At 41.8% G+C, this 19568-nt stretch overlaps 1 protein-coding gene across 1 annotated transcript in view; it reads left to right on the top strand.

Moving 5' to 3' along the window:
- Positions 1-19568, top strand: part of LOC118416374 (A disintegrin and metalloproteinase with thrombospondin motifs 9-like) — a 54255-nt gene that overhangs the window by 16414 nt on the left and 18273 nt on the right. The window contains exons 3-14 of the mRNA XM_035821469.1: positions 2688-2833; positions 4559-4622; positions 6210-6327; positions 8998-9134; positions 11003-11120; positions 15156-15251; positions 15639-15808; positions 16460-16583; positions 17114-17240; positions 17588-17792; positions 18396-18464; positions 18532-18696. Coding sequence (XP_035677362.1) covers positions 2688-2833; positions 4559-4622; positions 6210-6327; positions 8998-9134; positions 11003-11120; positions 15156-15251; positions 15639-15808; positions 16460-16583; positions 17114-17240; positions 17588-17792; positions 18396-18464; positions 18532-18696 — 1539 coding nt within the window. The remainder of the gene's footprint in view (positions 1-2687; positions 2834-4558; positions 4623-6209; positions 6328-8997; positions 9135-11002; positions 11121-15155; positions 15252-15638; positions 15809-16459; positions 16584-17113; positions 17241-17587; positions 17793-18395; positions 18465-18531; positions 18697-19568) is intronic.

Genomic DNA, 19568 nt, shown 5'->3' with positions numbered 1-19568 from the left:
AACAGCTCATGCGGCATAGGGATGAGAGATCCAGTGATTTAGAAGGAGCTACTGAGATAAGAGGGGAGTCTACACTATCAGTAGTGATGTTAGAACAGATAGGGTAGCAGTGTGCCCACATTCTCACAGCAACACTCTCTAAATCTTTCATGGGTCAATACTCAAATGGACACAAGGGCAGAGTTTTTGTAATGTTTTGTTTAGGTTTTAATAAATGTTTGATTTCACTATTAGATAGCATATTATTTAGCTGTCGAGCCTTACACTTACAGTCAAGGTCTAGGTTTGAGGAATTTTTTAGTCTAGCTTTGTATGAAATTAAGTAATGACAAAGTCTTGCATCTACATTATAATTAAGAGATTGTAGAATTTTATGGTACACCATTTTTAGGGTTATTACACAGAACAGTCAAGTGCAGTTCATTCTTTACTGCTATAGTATTAATTTTATGGATTTCATAGCACATATTTGTGTTGCAATCGTGCATTGATATGAAGGAACTCAGCTTGAGTCTTGACAACTGACAAAAAAGTTGCATAATTGAAGTAATATCATACCCATTAGGGTGTAACAGCCTTGTAATGATGATTAATTATACACCAGTCCCACTTACTGAGTTAGCCTCCGACTTCCGCCTAATTGTGCTGAGCTGTCATCTCATGTTTCACAGTCAATGTGACTGTAAACATTCTGTTAAACTAAGTGTGGATACATTTAACTTTATTTTGAAGACCATGCAATGTCTCAAAAGTGGTCCAGTTGTTGCCACAATTTTATCGGCTGGTCAGTTCTGACTTCTGTCTGTGTTTGTGTTAAATGTCAACTCCTGTGAATATTAACAGTAACTGTTGATGTCGCATCCCCATGGATTCCTGAAACATCACAGTCACAGTGAGACTTGACTTTTGTGTTGAATTACATTGTAAGTGTGGATTACACAATTTTGAAGGCATTGTGTAAAGAATAGTCCAGTCATCGCAACAACTTTATTAGCTAGTCAGCTCTGACTTCTGCCTTTGTTTGTGTGAGATGTCAGCTCCTGTGTTGAAAACACGAACAGTTGATCTTCTCGTGACAGGACAATCGGATTCCTCCAACATCACAGTTTCACATCTTGTTAAACAAAGTGTGGACAAGTCTATTTTAAAGTTGTCCAGTCTCGAGCTGCATAATCTCAAAAGTGGTCCGCAATAACAACAACTAATTTTATCAGCGGGTCAGCCATATCAGCTATATTGACTTGAGGTTGAAAGAGTCTGTGTCGGGTCATCTTTAATTACATGTCCAGTGGGGAGAACATCGCACAGGCCGTGGTCTTTGTAAGAACCTCATAAAATTGAACAACTGGTAGCTTTCAGCAGCTGACCATTCATTTAGAGACCGTTAAAGATAAGCCACAGTCACTCCTTAACTGTGTTTATCAAGGAAAGGTATGTGTAATTTATTGTATGAGGGAATCATTAAGCTAGGATGAACAAGTGTGATTATACCATTTGTAGTTCTGTGCATGGCCCATTGGTTAGCAATGCTGCCTCTGTACCAAGAGGTTGGGAGTGTGAATCTTAGCTTCTTGCTCACTTAACTTTCATGCTACTGGAAAGGGTTGCAGTCCTTAGGATAGGATGTTAAACTGTGGTCTACAATTTGTTGTACTCATTGGAAAGAGCTGTTAGAACAATGAACCAGTAAATACTGTACATAGCATTTGTCTTCTCTGTCACAACCAGTGGAAAGATATCTCCTTAGTGAGATATCTCCTAACTAGATACCTTTCACTGGGACTTTCTTTCACAAGAAGCCCAAATCTATCGCTCCTGAAGGCCTGTTTTTTGTAGGGCCATCATCAGTCTGATAACTTATCGTAAACCGTCAACACTGTTGGAGAATTTCTTCAGATGATCTCACAGTCAAGTGTTACAATCTGTGTTTGGCCCAAATCTATCAGAAAAAGGAGAAAAGGGAAGCCAGAGAACTTTCACCAGGCCATTTCTTGTCACCGATTTGTGATAAACGCTGTGCAGATATCAATAGTACCATAAATAGCTTGTTGTACTGTCCTTGATAATGGCTACTGTAAATGGGTTTGGTGGGGTATCTCCCAGCTAAAATAAAATGTACAGTGCGCAAGTGCGATTATGGTGTGCAAGAGAAAAATAGGAACTGAGGTTTTCTCACATGTTTCTGTGTGAAATTTAGTAAAAGCATGCATGGTCATATCTTACCCTTACTCCAGCACAAAATTGCAATTACATTGCTAATCAGCAGCCGAACTGTGTTCTGTCCCCTGTAGTATTTTGGGCTGCTCAATTCTCGCCTTCATCAGGGGTGAATGACCAACCACCAAGGGCAAGTTGATGTCACTCATGCAGCAATGGATAAAAATTGCCTGCATTATGGGTTGAAATTCATCAGCTATGTGATAAATGTTTTTTTATAATGTTCTTTTCAAACTTATGTTCAATAAATTGATTGATTAATTCTTAAGCAAATCATATTTTTGTTTTAGGCAATACTGGCCCAAAAATGCACATAGCCAAGTACATACTTACATAAATTGAAAAAAAAACAGTAAGATTTATACATATTTCTGATAGTAGTTGAATATCATCCTGTAAAACTTGTCTGCTTGTAAAGCTATTAGTGTTAATGAATACAAAATTTAAACTTTGCCCTTTCCCCCCTGCAGTTCTGTCTCCAGGGCGACTGTGTGTCAACGCGGTCGAAGCTGAAGGCGATTGACGGGGGCTGGGGGCCGTGGTCCAAGTACGGGGCGTGCTCCCGGACCTGCGGAGGGGGGGTCAAGTACGCCAGGAGGCAGTGCAACAACCCCAGGTGAGACATGGGATGAAAGACTGTTTTTCAGTAGTACATGTACATGTAGTTGTAGTAGAAGTAGAATCATGTTGACGAGGTTCATCATGTATGACAAAGTTAATATTCTTTGATCAGTGACTTTTTGAAAACATGTGAGACACGTACCTCCAAATTTTGATCATGGAGTGACCTAGTGACGGGGGATCACGAGAGTAGGTCCAAGACTTGTGTGGATATAGAATCAGTATTTGATTTTATATCATACCTGGGCAATATTTACGTTTGATGTCAGTTTTTCGACTGGTCTGTATTATTGTAGTTTGATTCGAACAATTCCAACTAGCCTGCATGCACGGGTCCATTGTTCGAATTGACAAATAAAGTTGGTAGAGAGCGCAAAATTTATTCATTTTTGAGGTGTCATCATCATGACAAATTCCAAATCTATTTGACAATCCCCCCAGGCCATCTTGAGGTATCGTGTTCACGTAAGCACGCACACAAAGTTAACACACTCCCTTAAACATAACCCCCTTGGCAAAGGTAATAATGATACAGTCTACTAGTGATTTTCCACATCACTGTCTTTCTGCCATGTTTTTACATGCTGCAACTGACTAATTTTGTTGAAGACAATTGTGGACAAGGATGCCCCCCAGGTAGGGTGCTCTAGATACCTGCATGTTGCATGTGTTGGCACCAGTGTTATACATGGCAACACTTGTTAGAACCCAACTAAAAATTTCTGAATTATGGCAAAAATGTATCCAAGACAATATTCGACATCCTAGTAGATGATAATCAGTAATTTTTAAAGTTTTGAGGGATTTTTGAAAAAGTTTTGCAATTTTGGGCATTTGATGTAAACTGTCTATAGTTGCAGATGTATGAGCAGTTTCATCATGAAGATATATTTGATTGAAAGCTCTTGGCTCCTGAATAAAAAAGTCAGAGAACCAAACTACAATCTGGCTACCTCTCAAGTTCACTGTCAAACCAGTGATTCAGCTAAATCAGTCTAGAAGTCAGCCAGAAATAGCCGCCCCCCACCCAACACCTTACAGCCTCGCTAACCGGACTGGACGGAAATAATTACTCACAAAAATCACCAAGGACAAAGGAGGACAACACCCTGACCTTGGCGGGGCTCCCGCTGGTCAGCATCCAGCTCCTTATTGTCAATGTCAAGTGGAATTTGTAAGTCTCGGCGGGAGCCTGTCTAACCCAGATGGAAGGGCTTCTAACAAGCCCTGGCTCAAGGTTAAGGTGTTTTTCTTAGCCTGGCTCCTCCTTCAGACAACAATGAACAATGTTTACAGTGTTGGGTTCAAGTTCAAGGTCACTAACACTCAAGGTCAAGTTTGTTCATGTTATAATGCAGAGGTATTTACTTTCTGAAAATTTGTTGGAGAATTGATCAAAATATGCAGTGCCTTTGCAGATTTTAGGTCATCAAATCTAGAAGTCGGAACTCTATAACTGTCGCTTTATTTATTTTACCAGGAACGTACAACTCAGGTCAGAGCTAGACCTGCTTTTTTGGCAGTCCTGGGCTTAAATACAAACAACACAATAACAGTAATAACTAAATGAGATGAAGTAATGAAATACATTATAGGATATGGAAGAGAGAGAGAGAATACTTATAGTTAGTTTCAGGTTGCTTTAAGACAGATGTTTGTAATCGCTAATTTGATCACTTGCACTTGACTGAACTTGACTGTTGTGAACCTTCTGTTACAGTCCGCAGAACGGAGGCAAGTTCTGTCTGGGGCGCAGGATGAAGTTCAGGTCCTGCAACACCAAGGTGAGACCTTTGATTGACACCTCTCATACTTTCATTGATGGAGCAGCAAGGTTTGATTGAATGTCACACTGATGTCAATGTAATACCTTGCTGCTTGGCAGTCTGTCTAATAGTTTTTTTAGGGGGAAGGGGGGGGGGGGAGAAACAGTGATATTCAAAAGTTGAAAACTTCACTTGTTTTGTAAAGTTTGAAGAAAATTTTGAAGATGATCACTGCAACTACAAGACCAGTCACACCCTCCTCGAAAGACCTCAAGTGTGAGACCTACAATCAAAACCATTGCTTCCCACTGCCTTAAATTTGTGTAGGTCACATTTGTTTGGTTCCTGCTCACTTATGATTCAGAACATTTTATTTGGTCACAAGTAAAACCGGTGACCCCTAAAGGTGTGCTTGAAGGTCACAGGTACAACTGCTAGGCCCCTCCCGCATGATAGAACACGTCTAAAGGTCACAACTGAAATTATTGCCCCCCTCCCCCACGGACAAGTTTTCTGGCCATACAGAGTCCATAGGTCTGCATGCCAGGTGCACCCTGTTAGTAAATAGCCCATTGTCCGAGTTTGTAATGACCAGAATGATCATCAATCAGTGCCTGTGTGGGGAGGGAAAAGGGACCGAGGGGGGGCGGCCCCGGGTATGAGCCTGGGCCTGATTTCCTGAGCAGACGTGAGGTAATGCCGCTCAGGAATAGTCACTGATAAGGTGGCAGAAATACCCCTGATTACAAGTTTCCTTATCATCAACCCAGAGCCATTCATGGTCTTTAGAAAAAAGGAAACAAAAAACAGAAGCTCCGCTGCAGTACCCAAGCAGGCCACATGGAGACCTAAAATCTATCAACATTTCCACTGAAACATTCCTTTTAAAGTTACCTTTGCAATGTAAATAGGTGCTGACAGGAGAGTAAGGATGAAGTATCATTTGTTCTCATTATCACATTCTTCCTCTAATAAGAAGCTTGTGCCTCCTTAATCTTACCCTCAAGACAACTGACAAGGAATGCACGACCTTCAAGGAGCACCTGTTGGTATTAAGACAAGAGGCAGGATCTTAAGTTGTTCTTAGCTGTATCTGTGGAGCTCAGGCGATGCATGTTCCCTTTGGCTTAGGTGAAACACATCGGTATCTCTTACGTGCGGCAGCAGCTGGTGATATCACCCTGAACAACCTGTCACACCTAACCTTTGCACATCCATCATTGTTTTAACGAAAGCTATCTAGTGAGGATGCTCCTACAGTACTTGTGGTAACGAGTCCAATCTTTGACACTCCCAGGAACTGAAAAAAAATTCTAACAGCTCCGTCTTGACTTCCAAAAAGGTGTTAGCAAATCTGTGTTACACTAATTCTGCTGTCCGGGGCTGTAACTGGCCCCTCCCTGCAAAGGCGGGTGGGATGTTGTGCGGGCTGCTATAAGTGAGGTTTAATCAGTGGTCTGCTGTTTATTGTAGACGAAAAAGGCAAGGCAGCTTTACCTGGTCATTGAAATGGGAAATGGTAGAAGTATGCGAAACATCTTTAATTACCATTCTTTTTGTACATCTAAAGTAAATTATTTTTCCGAACTTCCGTTTGTGTTCCAGGAGTGTCCGCCTGGCAGTAAGGACTTCCGTGAGGAGCAGTGCGCCAAGTTCAACGGGCAGCACTTCAACATCAACGGCCTGCCGCCCTACGTCAGATGGGTCCCCAAGTACGCTGGAGGTACGTGCTGGTTTGTCTAGCATGGTGCCACACAACAGATTTACACTCAACAGTACAAGGACAGATTTATTTGTTCTCAGCTGGGAAAGACCCTTACTTTTTTCGATTAAGTAGAATTAAATTGAAGAAAGTGTGGTGAGTTCTTTTACATGTAGGTGCTTGAGGTGTGGCTTGTAGTCGAGTTGTTGTTTCATTGTCAAGGTCAAGGAGTTGATATCCTGACTGTTGTCAAACAACTGCTTAGCAATTAAATTGGTGTTAGTAAACTTGTAGCAGGTGAATTGTGTAGTTGTTGTTTCTCTGTTCAGCAAGTGCAAGGTTCAAATCCTGACTCCTTTCACTAGAGGTGTAGCCAACATTCATCAACACTCTTTACAAAGTGGACATAAAATGCTGTTGTCTATGAAATGTTTCCTATTCTAAAAAGGGTTGTTTTCTATGCCAAAAAAGGGTTGTGTTCAATGCCAAAAAGGGGTCTTTTCTATGTCAAAAAAGGGTTGTGTTCAATGCCAAAAAGGAGTCTTTTCTATGCCAAAATTGTTTTCTGTTTCAAATAGAGATGTGTTTTTTTTTGTGCCAAAAATGTGTTGTTTTCCAAAACTATGCCAATCCTTCGACTAACAGCATCCAAAACGTGACAGACCTACGCTATGCTCTGAGACCACCCCAGACTTTATTTATGCCAAGTGTACCTGTTCCTAGATAACACTGTGTATGGCAGGGTGATTTGCTTGTGTTAGATCTCCCTTCTGTAAGCTGTGAGGGGTTGAACTTGGTGATGCCTGTCATCGAGCCCCTCCTACATCAACTGTTACTGTGGGCTGTTTTTTGTCTGCCAGACAGCTGACTTTCATGAGCACAAGAAAAACATCCCTCCTGGAAACAGTTTGACAAATATTGTGCTAATATTTGTATCCAGTGCTGCTGGGTTGATTTGTTGATGTTAGTGATGTCTGTTGGCAATGCCTGGAGGTTCAGGTTGTTGATGAGGGAATTTTGACTGGATTTATTTCCAAGGCTGGTTTTTAAAAAAGTTTTGGATCTTTTGATACTGTGTTGTGATTTTTTAGCTGTTTAGTTGTTAACCTTTGCTGGTAGGTATCATTGTACAATTCTTACAATACAAAAGTATACAAGGATAAAATTTTCAACGACCATTGTTGCCTTCTTCAGGCATTCTTCAATAATGACAGCTGTCACTACCGAACATAAATCGCGGAAAATCGCATTTGGTAGTGACTGCAAACACGTTAACTGGTCAAACATGGCAGGAAGTTTATATCGCCCACCGTGATGGCTGGAGTGCCCTGATGTACATGTATATGGCCTCCTTTATGCCTCTCACAAAATATCCAGTATTCAGACTTTTTCCTGTTAAATGGTGTGGTGCTTTGATTCTATGTGGATGTGTTGAGAGACTTCTGACAACAGTGATGAGCTGGGGCATCTGTGCTCAAGGAATCTGGTCCTGAATGAGGCTTCTTTGTTGTTGCACATACCAGAGTGGAAGTGTCGGTTGCAGTAGCCAGATAAGGATGAAGGGTTCTGCAGTAACCAGGATGAGAGAACAGACGTTTCGGACTAATTTGACAGGGAATCTGCATCCTACCAACCATCCTGCAACAGGAAGCTACTGTGGGGCGAGCCGGTTTGATCCAGTTCTCCCTGTCTGTAACTTACCACTATTTAGGATGCTCCCACTGGGGGCCAAAAATATGATGGATAGCTAAAAATAAATCTCATTTCCAAAGAAGGAATTAAGAAAAAAAGTTTGGTTTTGTTGTCTTTTATACTCTTCTGGATCGCTTAAGTCCAACTTTGGTGGCAAAACCCACGCTCAATAATTGCCATTTTCTGAAAAAAGAGGGCGTAGCAGAAAACCTTTCTACTTGTCCAGGCTAACATCTGGGTGTAAGACCTGTGTTACAACATTAATCTTGCCCTGTAACTTTTTAGTGCAAGACCTACATCTATACAGTCCTATGGCTGCATCTGGGGCAATTATCATACTAGTATTGGGTCACCTGAGAAAGTTCTTTCAATTGGTCACAATCATGTTAATATGTCCAAACTTGTTGGTGAGGTGCAGCTGAAGGTCATCTGTGCCCCAAGGTCAGGATGTCTTTGCCCTTAGTAATGACCTTGAAGTCTAAACCACCTCCCAGGCAAAGGTCAAGAATGATGTCTCATACAAAATTCCACCATCTTAGATCTGAGTCTAATGAAAATTCCCCGGACATAATTCTTCCAGGCGCAATAAGACTGGAGAATGAAAAAAAACAGTGTTGTCAAGGTCTGAGAATAATCTCAAGAATGTCTCCAGCACGTGGATATCTGAAATGTGCATACCTGGAGGATTACTGATTCTGCATTTATTTTATTACCAGTAAATCTCTTTTATATTCAGAAGAGTTGTGAGAGTGGACATTACATTCCATGCAGTGTACAGATAGAGAGTGAGTGTGAATGGATATGTTGTTGTTCCATGTTCTCTGTTGAAGTTCTCATTGCTACCAAATTTTGTTCTTGAGATACAAGAAATACAAAACACTTATAATTATTTTGCTGTGATTTCATGGTTAAAGAGGCACTGACAAAAATCCCAAATAAACATGGCAAAGATTTCAAGATTTACTGTTTTTTAAATACTTTTTGCTCATTTGTTTACAGTTCTGATGAAGGACCGGTGCAAGCTGTTCTGTCGCGTGGCGACGGGCACAGCATACTACCGGCTCAAGAACAAGGTCATCGACGGGACGCCCTGCGGACCGGACACCAACGACATCTGCGTACAGGGCATGTGCCGGGTACGTAAAGAATATGGGATTTCATTTCGCGATAGTGGGAAAATGGAGTGATCAATAACTTTATTCATTAAATTTGATCTATGATGTGTATGAAACGTAAAAATACGTTGACATAAAGCGCACAAAACTTCCAAAAGTCACTTTTTCATCAGTGAAACTGAACAAAGAAGACTTTTGGTCGCTCATTGCAGCAGCCCCAGTGGGAACTGGGTATAATGTGATTCACCACAGAAATTCTCAGCCAACTCTTCTATTTTTTCCACGTAGGCAGCGTTTGAAAGAACATCAAACTGAAGATGCTGACTGTTCTCCCCTGGCAGGTGTCCTAAGGTCCTGATCTTGAGCCCCAAACATTTTAGTTCCAAGACTTCTCCAAATCTGTCCCAGTTTGACCCCTATTAACCTCCAAATGAAACAGTCCCCACCTCCGAGATGTAAGGACTCTGGTTCACTGAGAAGGGTGGTGAGAAAACAGCTTTCCTCGCACTCCCCCTTTGTTTCTCTAAACATTTACCAGCTAGAGGTGAGGGGGCTTGCCCTACGGCAATGATGACAACAGTCTGTTTTTAAGCCACAGAAATTGAATTTGTTGGTTCTTGGATTTGCAAGAAAAAAATAAGCACGAAAACAACTTAAGGGGAAATTCTGTTGCAGTAGCTTGATTTCATGCGGTTATAAGGAGTGAACAGTGAGTCAGGTGCAAGTTTTTCTTCCAGCACTGCTACAATTTTGCGTAAAATATCCCAGAACCAAGAGGTAGATTTGGTGTGGCCTATAAAGGGAACACTACAGCTGGATAAAAATGTGGAGAAAGTGTACAAAAAATGGAGATTAGATTTTCACCTGTATTTGTTTTGTGGGAGTTATCACCAAATATTGATAATTTTGTTTGTAGGTAGGACTATAGGAAGTGCTCATTCAAAATTTGAAAAACATTCCCCTAGCAGTTTTGCATTGAACTGTAGATTAAGGCATCTAATTGTTCCAAGGAAAACGATTAGTGGGAGGCCCTTGTCAAAATACTGCAAATTTTTTCGCTCCACTTAACGATAGATCATGACCTTGAGCCCTGAGCACATTGGCAGTCTCGGATATTTTTAGCCACCCCCTACCTGTGTAATGTCACTGAACTCACCTGCTCTGTCTGGTTCATTCCTTGTTTTTGAGGACAGTGGAAAGCAATATAGCACACATGCGGGGATGATGATGTCATAGTGATAAGTATTGTATCTAGTGTACAGGACTGGAAAGACAGGCGAGTTCAGGTTAAATTGGAGATGTGCAGCAGGTGTTTCTGATGTGTACCTAGAGTCATTGAGTCAGGATGAGTTGCGACCAGCAGTGGCCAATAATGTCTCCCATAATCTCCAAGCAGTTCCTACACTAGATAGTATCAAAGCTGGCCAAGGAGTATAGCCGGGCAAAGGGAGTCAAATGGGCTACGGTGGGTTTGATACTATATTACGACACCGTGGATCTGCTTGGAGATTATTTAGTCTCCCATTCTTCATACATATATTAGGAGCAATGTCCTTGCATGCAACAGGTACCAAATGGTTCCACCAGAAACATTTTCATAACTTATAGGAGTGGTAAGGAATGAAGTGGTGAGAAGGACCTGAATGTTGGACAGCTACATGTGCTAGGGTGCCAGTTATTGCACAATGGATTACTGCACACTTAATTGCACTTTAATTGCACGGAACCCCCAAATCCCAAACCAGCGCGGTCCAGCTGGATAACTTTGCACTGTTGCACCACCTGGATAAGAGTACGAAATACACTGGCAATTAGGGTGTGCAATTAAGCAGCTTCTGCTGTACATGTATTCGCTTGTGTACTAATGTCAAATGTTGCATTCCCCTCAGAGAGCGGGCTGTGACCGTGTCCTGAACTCAAAGGCTCGGCGAGACAAGTGCGGGGTGTGCGGCGGGGACAACTCCTCCTGCAAAACTGTGGCTGGAACCTTCAACCTTATCCAGTATGGTAAGCAGTTTTTCCCAACTGTTCATGGGGAAAGAGCACTGATTATAACATCTTGTGCATCTTGCCTGTTTTTTTTAATGTCCACACCACGATCAGGTTTGCAGTCCCATTTAAGAACTAGGGCTACAAAGGCTTCATTTTTTTGTTTCCATTGTTAAAATTCTTCCTTTCTCTTTCCTATGCTGCCTTTTCAGTATTGTGTTGTGAATATCTAATAGAGAAGTAATGAGCAAAGAGTATTCCTCAGAATTCTTGACCATGACACTGTTTGTGTGAAGGTTAAATTGCTTCTTTGAACTGTTACTTACACATGTATGAAGAAGTTATAAAAACATCCATGGTGTGGCACAAGCACAGGGTACAAATGTTACTACCTACACTTTAGAATCTCCACCTGTTGTCTCTAGTGCAAACTGCAGGTGCAGCACTTTATCATCTAACATTCAAGAGTTGTAGAGCCAACAATGTTTTGGATTAAGGTTTACAGCGAAAACTGCTGAGTAAAAAAAAAAACACTTGGCCCTGTAAAGCCCATGTACAGGTGTTGGAATCCTGTCTCGTTACCTGCATGTAGCCAAGGTGTCCATCAAAATTACATAAAGAGAAAGACACATGGATCTGTAGCAGAAACACATGGAAATCTTATAGTTGTATTCGTGTCTGGGCCAGACAGCTTGTTCCAAGGTCATAAAAGGTCAACTACCTGAATTTCTCAGCGAATTCTTCGAAAAAGTGACCAATTTTGGGCTAATACCGAATCCAGGGAAAAGGGGAAACTTATTTAGTTCGTAACGTTCGCATGTTCCCAAAGTTTACTTAATGACGATATAAATGTTGTTGGTGATACAATTTTCCTGTGATCTCACATGATCTGTTCTGACAGTCATGTTTTATAGGCTCCTTGATTTGTACTTACAGTAATCGTAGTTAAATGCTGCACAGACCAGTTACCGTGGGTGCTCCTTCTTTTAGGAGCCAAGTTTAGGGGCAGTAATTGTTGAAATTACTGAAAAGGTCAGAAAGAGTATCAGAAGAAAGCACATTATTCGTCAGGTACCTGTCATCCAGGTTTATCCATATATTATGGTGATAAGTGACTTCTAATTGTGGGCCTTCTATCTTGTGAAATCTACATTATAATACTTGTCACCTTGTTGACAAGCTTCAGCCATACTTTGTGATCATTGGAAGGTCGGACAATTGATTTTAAGATCACCTAAAGACCGTCCCTGTCACTTTGTGCAAGACTCTGTCTGCATGGGAATTTACCTTTGATAATAAACCTCCCATGACCTCTTGCATGTGACAAGCTAAAACAAAACAACCTGGTGATAAGCTGATAAGCTCTTTGACCATCACCGGCAACAAGTTGCTGATGTTTTACAAGTTTTAGGGCACAGTGAGTATTGTCCGACATCTAAAAATCGACGACAATCCCTCAAATTCTGAAAGAGAAAATACCAGACACGTTAATTCCAAAATGTCATTTAGAGCTCGCAGACTCGTCATCTGATCGATTTTCGTGCAGTGGGTATACTATTATATACTACCAAAAGCTGGTCGCTGTGTGCCTTAAAGTTAAGGACCGCTACAGTCTTGTGGGTGTCCTTGGTTGACCTTGAAACTGACGCAGCTGTGCGGTTCCAATCACCAGGTGTTTTTCCGCCATCACTCCCAGCCTGGAGCTGTGGGTGGACATGTCTACTACCTAACAGCTGAGAGGAAGTCTGTAATCAGCTATACTTTACACACGTTCATCAAAGACTGACCAGCTCTTGTTCTTTGTCAGCGGACTGTAAACTTTCTGACCTGTATTTGTACATTTTAGTACATTTTTCTGTTGTGATAGACAAAGAAACGTGTTCTTAGTCATTATTATTTCTTGGAAGTGTAACAAATCATCTGATTTGACAGGTAACTATGGTTACGTGTCAGATACATTCTCGGGTCATCTTGGTTGTGCAAAAGTTTTATTTTTCCAGTTTGTTGGCACGTAGGCCATGTCTATCTGTCCTCAAAATCCTGAAGGTTAAGTTTGTGTCTGTCAGATAAATGATCATTGGATAATTTTGTATAGGTCTAGCTTGTTCTTGTACCCCAGATTGTTTAAGCCCTTCCAATCCTCATTGTCGTGATGTTATCTCTGCAGACCTCAGACCACTTGAAAAATTTGTACTTACCAAATAGTTTTTTTCCTGAGATTATAACAAATCATAGCTGGTCTGACAAGTTGTAATGTTCACTTGTCAGCTACTTTTGAATTTCCAGGGTCGTCCTTTGTCAGCGGACTGTAAACTTTCTGACCTGTATTTGTACATTTTAGGACATTTTTCTGTTGTGATAGACAAAGAAACGTGTTCTGAGTAAATATTATTTCCTAAAAGTGTAACAGATCTTGTCTGATTTGACAGGTCACTATGGTTACGTGTCAGATACATTCTCGATCATCTTGGTTGTACAAAAGTTTTATTTTTCCATTTTGTTGGCACGTAGGCCACGTCTACCTGTCTTGGAAGTCCTGAAGGTCAGGTTTGTGGTCAGGTGACGTTAGATGATGTAGATATCTTGTATGGCTCTAGCTTGTCCTTGTTCCCGTGTTCAAGCCCTCCTCATTGTCGTGATGGTATCCCTGCAAACCTCAGACCAGTTGAAAAATTTGTACTTACTGGATAGTTTTTTCCTGATATTATAACAAATGATTGATAGCTAGTTTGACAGTTTACAATTTTCACTTGTCAACTACTATGCTTGAGTTTCCAGGGTTGTCCTTATCATAGTCAAGAGTCCATGCTAGCTGGCACGTAGACCATGTCTTCCTATCTAAGAAGTCTTCAAGGCCAAGTTATTGATGTTATAGATTGATGTAGATTGTCTTTGAACTTCATGTTGGGGAACATGAAGACACAAAAGGTCATGGCGACCTTGTGCCACCCAAAATGGCGGAGGGGGAGTGATGAAGGTGGTGGAAGAACCCCAGACATTTCCTTCCTTTGGTTTGGGTAGATTTGTATCAGTCCTGCCACTGATGTTTTCTTTAATGTATCAAACTACAAAGTTACATGTAGGTCTGAGTAAAAGGCAGATATGTGTAGTACCACATATTAGATTTCTATCAGTTGTGCTGCTGATGTTTCCTATAATGTATATCTACAAAGTTGCATGTGGTAGGTCTGGGTAGAAGGCAGATATAACACTGATGTTTCCTATGAGTGTGAAGTTAGGTTTGGCTAGAACACGGATCTTTATCGTGACTGGTGTTTCCTATAATGTATATCTACAAAGTTGCATGTAGGTCTGGGTAGAAGGCAGATATGTGTCATACCACCATCGAAGTTTCCTATGAATGTGACTACAAAGTTAGGCTTGTCCAGAACACAGATGTGTATCGTGACTGATGTTTCCCATAACTACAAACAAAGAACATCTGAAGCATCAACCCAGACTGCCACCCAGCTAGAGGCCACACTTGTGGTTTCGTGTCTCACCCTTGAAATGATTTTTCAACAGTCAATCCGTCATGTGACCTTTATGCAGCATTCCTTTTGTCACTGTATGATTTGACAAGATTTCATTAGTGTAGAAATCATCTGAATGATTGTACATGGGTTGCCATAGCAAGCATTTAACACTGGGTGGATTAAAAGGCTCCAGCAATTTCGAAAATTTTAACTAAACTAAAGTAAAAGGCTAGACATCTTTTACTCTATAGATCTGAAAGTCAGAAAAGAATCATACTATTAGTAATAATTCTATTATAAAAGACATTCTCTTTCAGTAACATGGGGACCTTTATTGTGTATTCAGCAAGAAGTTGAAATGGAAGTTTCAGATGTTGAATACAATCTTAAGCACTCTCAAATGCAGAGAGACTGAAACTTTTCTTACTCAGATATACATCATAGATTGTGAAATGATTTCAGTTTTTACACCTGCTTCAACAAGACCATCCTATTGACAGATCCAAGACGAATCCCAAGTATGGTTTTTCTTGTATTCATGTCATTTATCGTAATGGTTATGTGTTCTGTCCCCCAGGTTACAATGATGTGGCTACCATCCCTCGCGGGGCCACGAACATCGACATCAGGCAGCATGGCTACTACGGACGAGTGGACGACGACAACTATCTCGGTAGGTGTGACTTGTGCCAGATGCTTACCTGCATCAATGTTAAACAACACAGATCCCCACTGTCCATCAGTTCAACCTACATGTATAAGAGAGGGATGCATGTCCGTCGAATTTATGTTTCTATTTTGCACGTTTATGTTTTGATGGAGATGGCGGGGGCTATGGAATTGGTCTATCACAATGACTTTAAAGTTTCTGGTAAGTTTAAGACAATTGCAGTCTTAAGTCTAAATGACTCTTAAGTTTCTAGTATGTTTCTTTAGGACAGGCTTGCTCCTATATTTCCGTCTTCTGCAGCTTGTTACTTGGAGTCAGGTACATGTATTGTCACATACCAAGTTTGTTTGATGCTGAAGAAATCTTACAACGTCTTGTCCTCCCACCCAGCCCTGAGAAGAAGTAACGGGGAGTACATCCTGAACGGGAACTTCGTGGTCAGCATGTTTAAGCGGGAGATCAGGGTGGCCGGCCCCGCCGTGCTCGAGTACTCGGGCTCCGACAACGCCATCGAACGTGTCAACGGGACCAAGCGCATCGAGGAGGACATAGTAGTCATGGTACGGGAACATATATTCATGTATCAGCACTGACTTAGACATAAGGGTAAAGACTCAATCTACATGTATCATTGTCATGATATGCATCAAGAGGACATTGTAGTGATGGTATCAACCTTAACGTAGACACATGATCAATTCTAGCTGTGCCATCAAGTGCATTAATGAGGATATATTGTAGTCATGGTAGGGGAGCCTAACAACACTGACGTTAACAATTAAGAATACAGATTGCAGTAATGAAAGGCAAAGTTTTTCAGCTGTAAAAAAAAAAGCACTGTAAATGTCATGAAATGCATCAACGAGACATTGTAGGCAAGCAGCACTGATGCAGTACAGACTAAGAGGGTAGAATGGTACTGTTGTAAGTCCTGTTGTAAAATCTAGGTTAGCAACAAACAAAATGCCTTTTTAGCCCCAGTTGTATACAGTATCAAACAACACGTCTACTACAAGAAACAAAATAAAATTGATAAAATGGACAGACACAACTATAAAGTATGTTGGTACAACTCCAGATGAATTTTGTCCGTTTCTATCTTTAATACAGGTTCTATCTGAAGGCATTGTAAGGACACCCTTGTTTCTTCCTATGCAATTTAAGCTTTAAGCTTCATGCAGAGTCATTCTAATATGTGAAATGTTTCACAGGTTCTGTCAGTAGGGAAGCTGTACCCTCCCGATATCCGCTACTCATACAGCTTTCCTGTGGAGAAGCCTCAGTTCAGATGGGACCCCAACGGGCCGTGGGGGGAGTGCAGCAAGGTCTGCCAAGGTGAGTCCGACTTTGTTCTCCAGGAAACAACGTAGGGTGAGAGGGGAAGGTTTATGATGTGGTACCCTGGGTGATGTGGTGACATAGAGGGAGGCAGTGGCTCAGTGACAAAATGCCCCCACGATCAACCCTAGTCAAGTGTACCCTGGGTGCTAGACATACTGGGCAGCCAGCCAGCCAGTCGGTTTCTTGGCGGCCCAAGGCAGTTTGGCAGCATTTGCCTAACTGCACTACACTGCATTTTGTTTAGTTAACATGTACTTGACATGAACATGAAGGGTTTTGCCTAACAGTGCAACCTGTCAGGAAGTTCAATGATCTGCCTAACCTTATGTTTACGTTCTGACTTGAATAGGTACAAATGTACATTGCTATTTGAACTACTACACACACACTCAATCACTATCAGGTTTAGTGTCTGTTATTCCCTGTATTGCAAGGGTTGGACCCTTACACTACACAACTAATATTTAGTCTGTATTTGAAGAAATTTCTTTTTTCTCAAACCATGACGACTTTTCGCTGTACAGGGCAGAAGAAGAAGAAGGTGCAGTGTGTCCGGGAGGATGACGGCCATGTGGTCTCCGACCAACGTTGCCACCACCTGAACAAACCTGGCACTGTCACATCCACCTGTAACCTGGACTGTGAGATCATGTGAGAGTCCATTTTGTTACTTTTTTCAAATTTTGTCTCAATCTGATCTTTAAGTGGAAAATCAAGTTTTTTTAACTAGAGAATTGATACCTAGCTAATTATTTGGCGACCATCTGTCGCCTTTCTTATGACAGTGGAATTACAATAAGGTATTTCTCATTCTAAAGTACTTTCAAATGGTTATTGGTCGTAATTTTTTTCTGCAGGAATGCCCTGATTTTGTATTTTAAGGATGTCAATGTCCTGAAGAAGAGAAAAATGTGAGATTTCCGTGTACAAGAAAAGCCATGACATAATAGAAAAGACACAAAATGATATTTACCTTTCCATTTCCGTGTCTTCCATAGGTGGGTGATAGCCCAGACCAGCGAGTGCTCTGTGCGCTGCGGCACAGGAACCGTCTCCAGAGTTATCCAGTGTGTGAAGAACCCGCTCAGCAGCCAGCCAATCGTGGTGGATGACAAGTACTGCGAGGACCAGCGCCCCTCGGAGGTGGAGAGGTGCTCCGGGGAGTGTCTGCCCACGCACTGGGAGTTTACACCTTGGTCTGAGGTTAGACATGATTTTTACCTTCACCATGACAATGTCATGGTTGGACAAGTTTTATAAAATTCACTTGTCCTGTTGGGCTAGTACATATTGTCAAGTACATTGTAGGTAATAGGTATGACATGCGTGGAAATAAAATCTATACAATGTACATACTGTGATAGTGGGTCCCTGTTTTCTCTGTCCTTGGTGCTGAACAAGGCATCAAAGAAATGGGTGTTTGAGAATAGGAAATGTTTTTTTTTACTTGTGTGAACCAACTTTTCACTTAATATAGAAATGAGTGACAGTTTTCTATGTATTTTCACTTCCAGCAATGGGATTCTTCTATTAGTGGCTCTATTTTTCTGTGTTGATCAATGCTTGAATGACTGTGAAAATTAACAAGTATATCAAAATCTCACTCATGGATTGTGTTCCTGTGTGCACACTGTAAATTGTTATCTCAGAGATTTGATTCGTGGCAGCAGGGGATAGGAGGTTTTTACCATGATTTACGCTTGTGGTCAAGACTGTAGTACATGTAATAGTAAAGAAGTTTGAGGTCACTGTGGAAACCGCAAAAACATGTAATGATTTACTGTACGTTGTGCATGGCGTTTCCAGTGCACGCGGACTTGTGGTGGAGGCAGCCGGTTCAGAGACGCCAGCTGCCTAGACAGTGGTGGGAACCCAGTCTCTCATGACGAGTGTCTTCTACAAACAGTTACAGATTTACTTATCTTGTACATTGTGTTTGCAGTGCACGCGGACTTGTGGTGGCGGCAGCCGGTTCCGTGACGCCAGCTGCCTGGACAGCGGTGGGAACCCGGTCTCCCACGACGAGTGCGACGCCAGCAGCCGGGTTGTCGATCAGGTCTGCAACGATCGCGCCTGCCCGCAGTGGGTCGTCAACGACTGGACTGGAGTGAGTATCGCATTTCTCCATCTTGCCTTTGATTCCTGGATTCTAATGTCTCCAGATGCGTCTCTATACCTTGTTGCCTGAATCAGGTTGTCAACCTCTTTAGAAGCCCAGAGTCGGCAACAAATTCTTCGCTGCAAACTTCAGCCTTCATGCCCCGAAATTGTCACTTTAAAAATAAGAAAATGATTATGAATACATATTTAAATTCATCATTTTGAAATAAAACACAACATGCTGGATGACAAAATTGTAATAAGTTCAGCACTAAAAGGGAGGAAATATAGTGTATTTTACATTTTGATCTTCCATTTCAGTGTTACAGTATACTTCTTCAATATCCGAGAACTTATTGTTTTGTTCTGCCCCCCTCCCCTGCAGTGCTCGGTGACGTGTGGCGATGGTGTCCGGCATCGGCAGGCGTTCTGCCACAACGGTGTGCAGGAGGTCGAGCTCAGCGACTGCGAGACAGACTCCAGACCGGAGATGAAGCAACCATGCAACCTGGGGGAGTGTCCCACCTGGCACTACGGCAGCTGGGGACAGGTGAGTTACCTGGGGACAGGTGTGCAACCTGGGGGAGTGTCCCACCTGGCACTAGAGCAGCTGGGGACAGGTGAAGAAAGAAAGAGAACTTAAGCTGGCAAAAATCAGGCCACTATAAATACGCTCAGTGCCTGGGTTGGACCCCTGACCTCTGAACTGAGGATAACAACACTTACATCTGTGTTTTGTGCACTACATTATAACTGGGCTATACTGTCTACCCTAAGTTCACAAAGTAGTTTTGCTCATGATAGAAGTCTTGTCAAATGTTAGCTTGTATATAGCTGCTCAGTGTTTGTTTCCCGCCCACCCCAGTGTACCGTGACGTG

Source organism: Branchiostoma floridae, chromosome 5, assembly GCF_000003815.2.
Source record: "Branchiostoma floridae strain S238N-H82 chromosome 5, Bfl_VNyyK, whole genome shotgun sequence".
NCBI lineage: Eukaryota > Metazoa > Chordata > Leptocardii > Amphioxiformes > Branchiostomatidae > Branchiostoma > Branchiostoma floridae.
The sequence above is the reverse complement of the archived record's forward strand: the minus strand, read 5'-3'. Positions and strand labels throughout refer to the sequence as shown.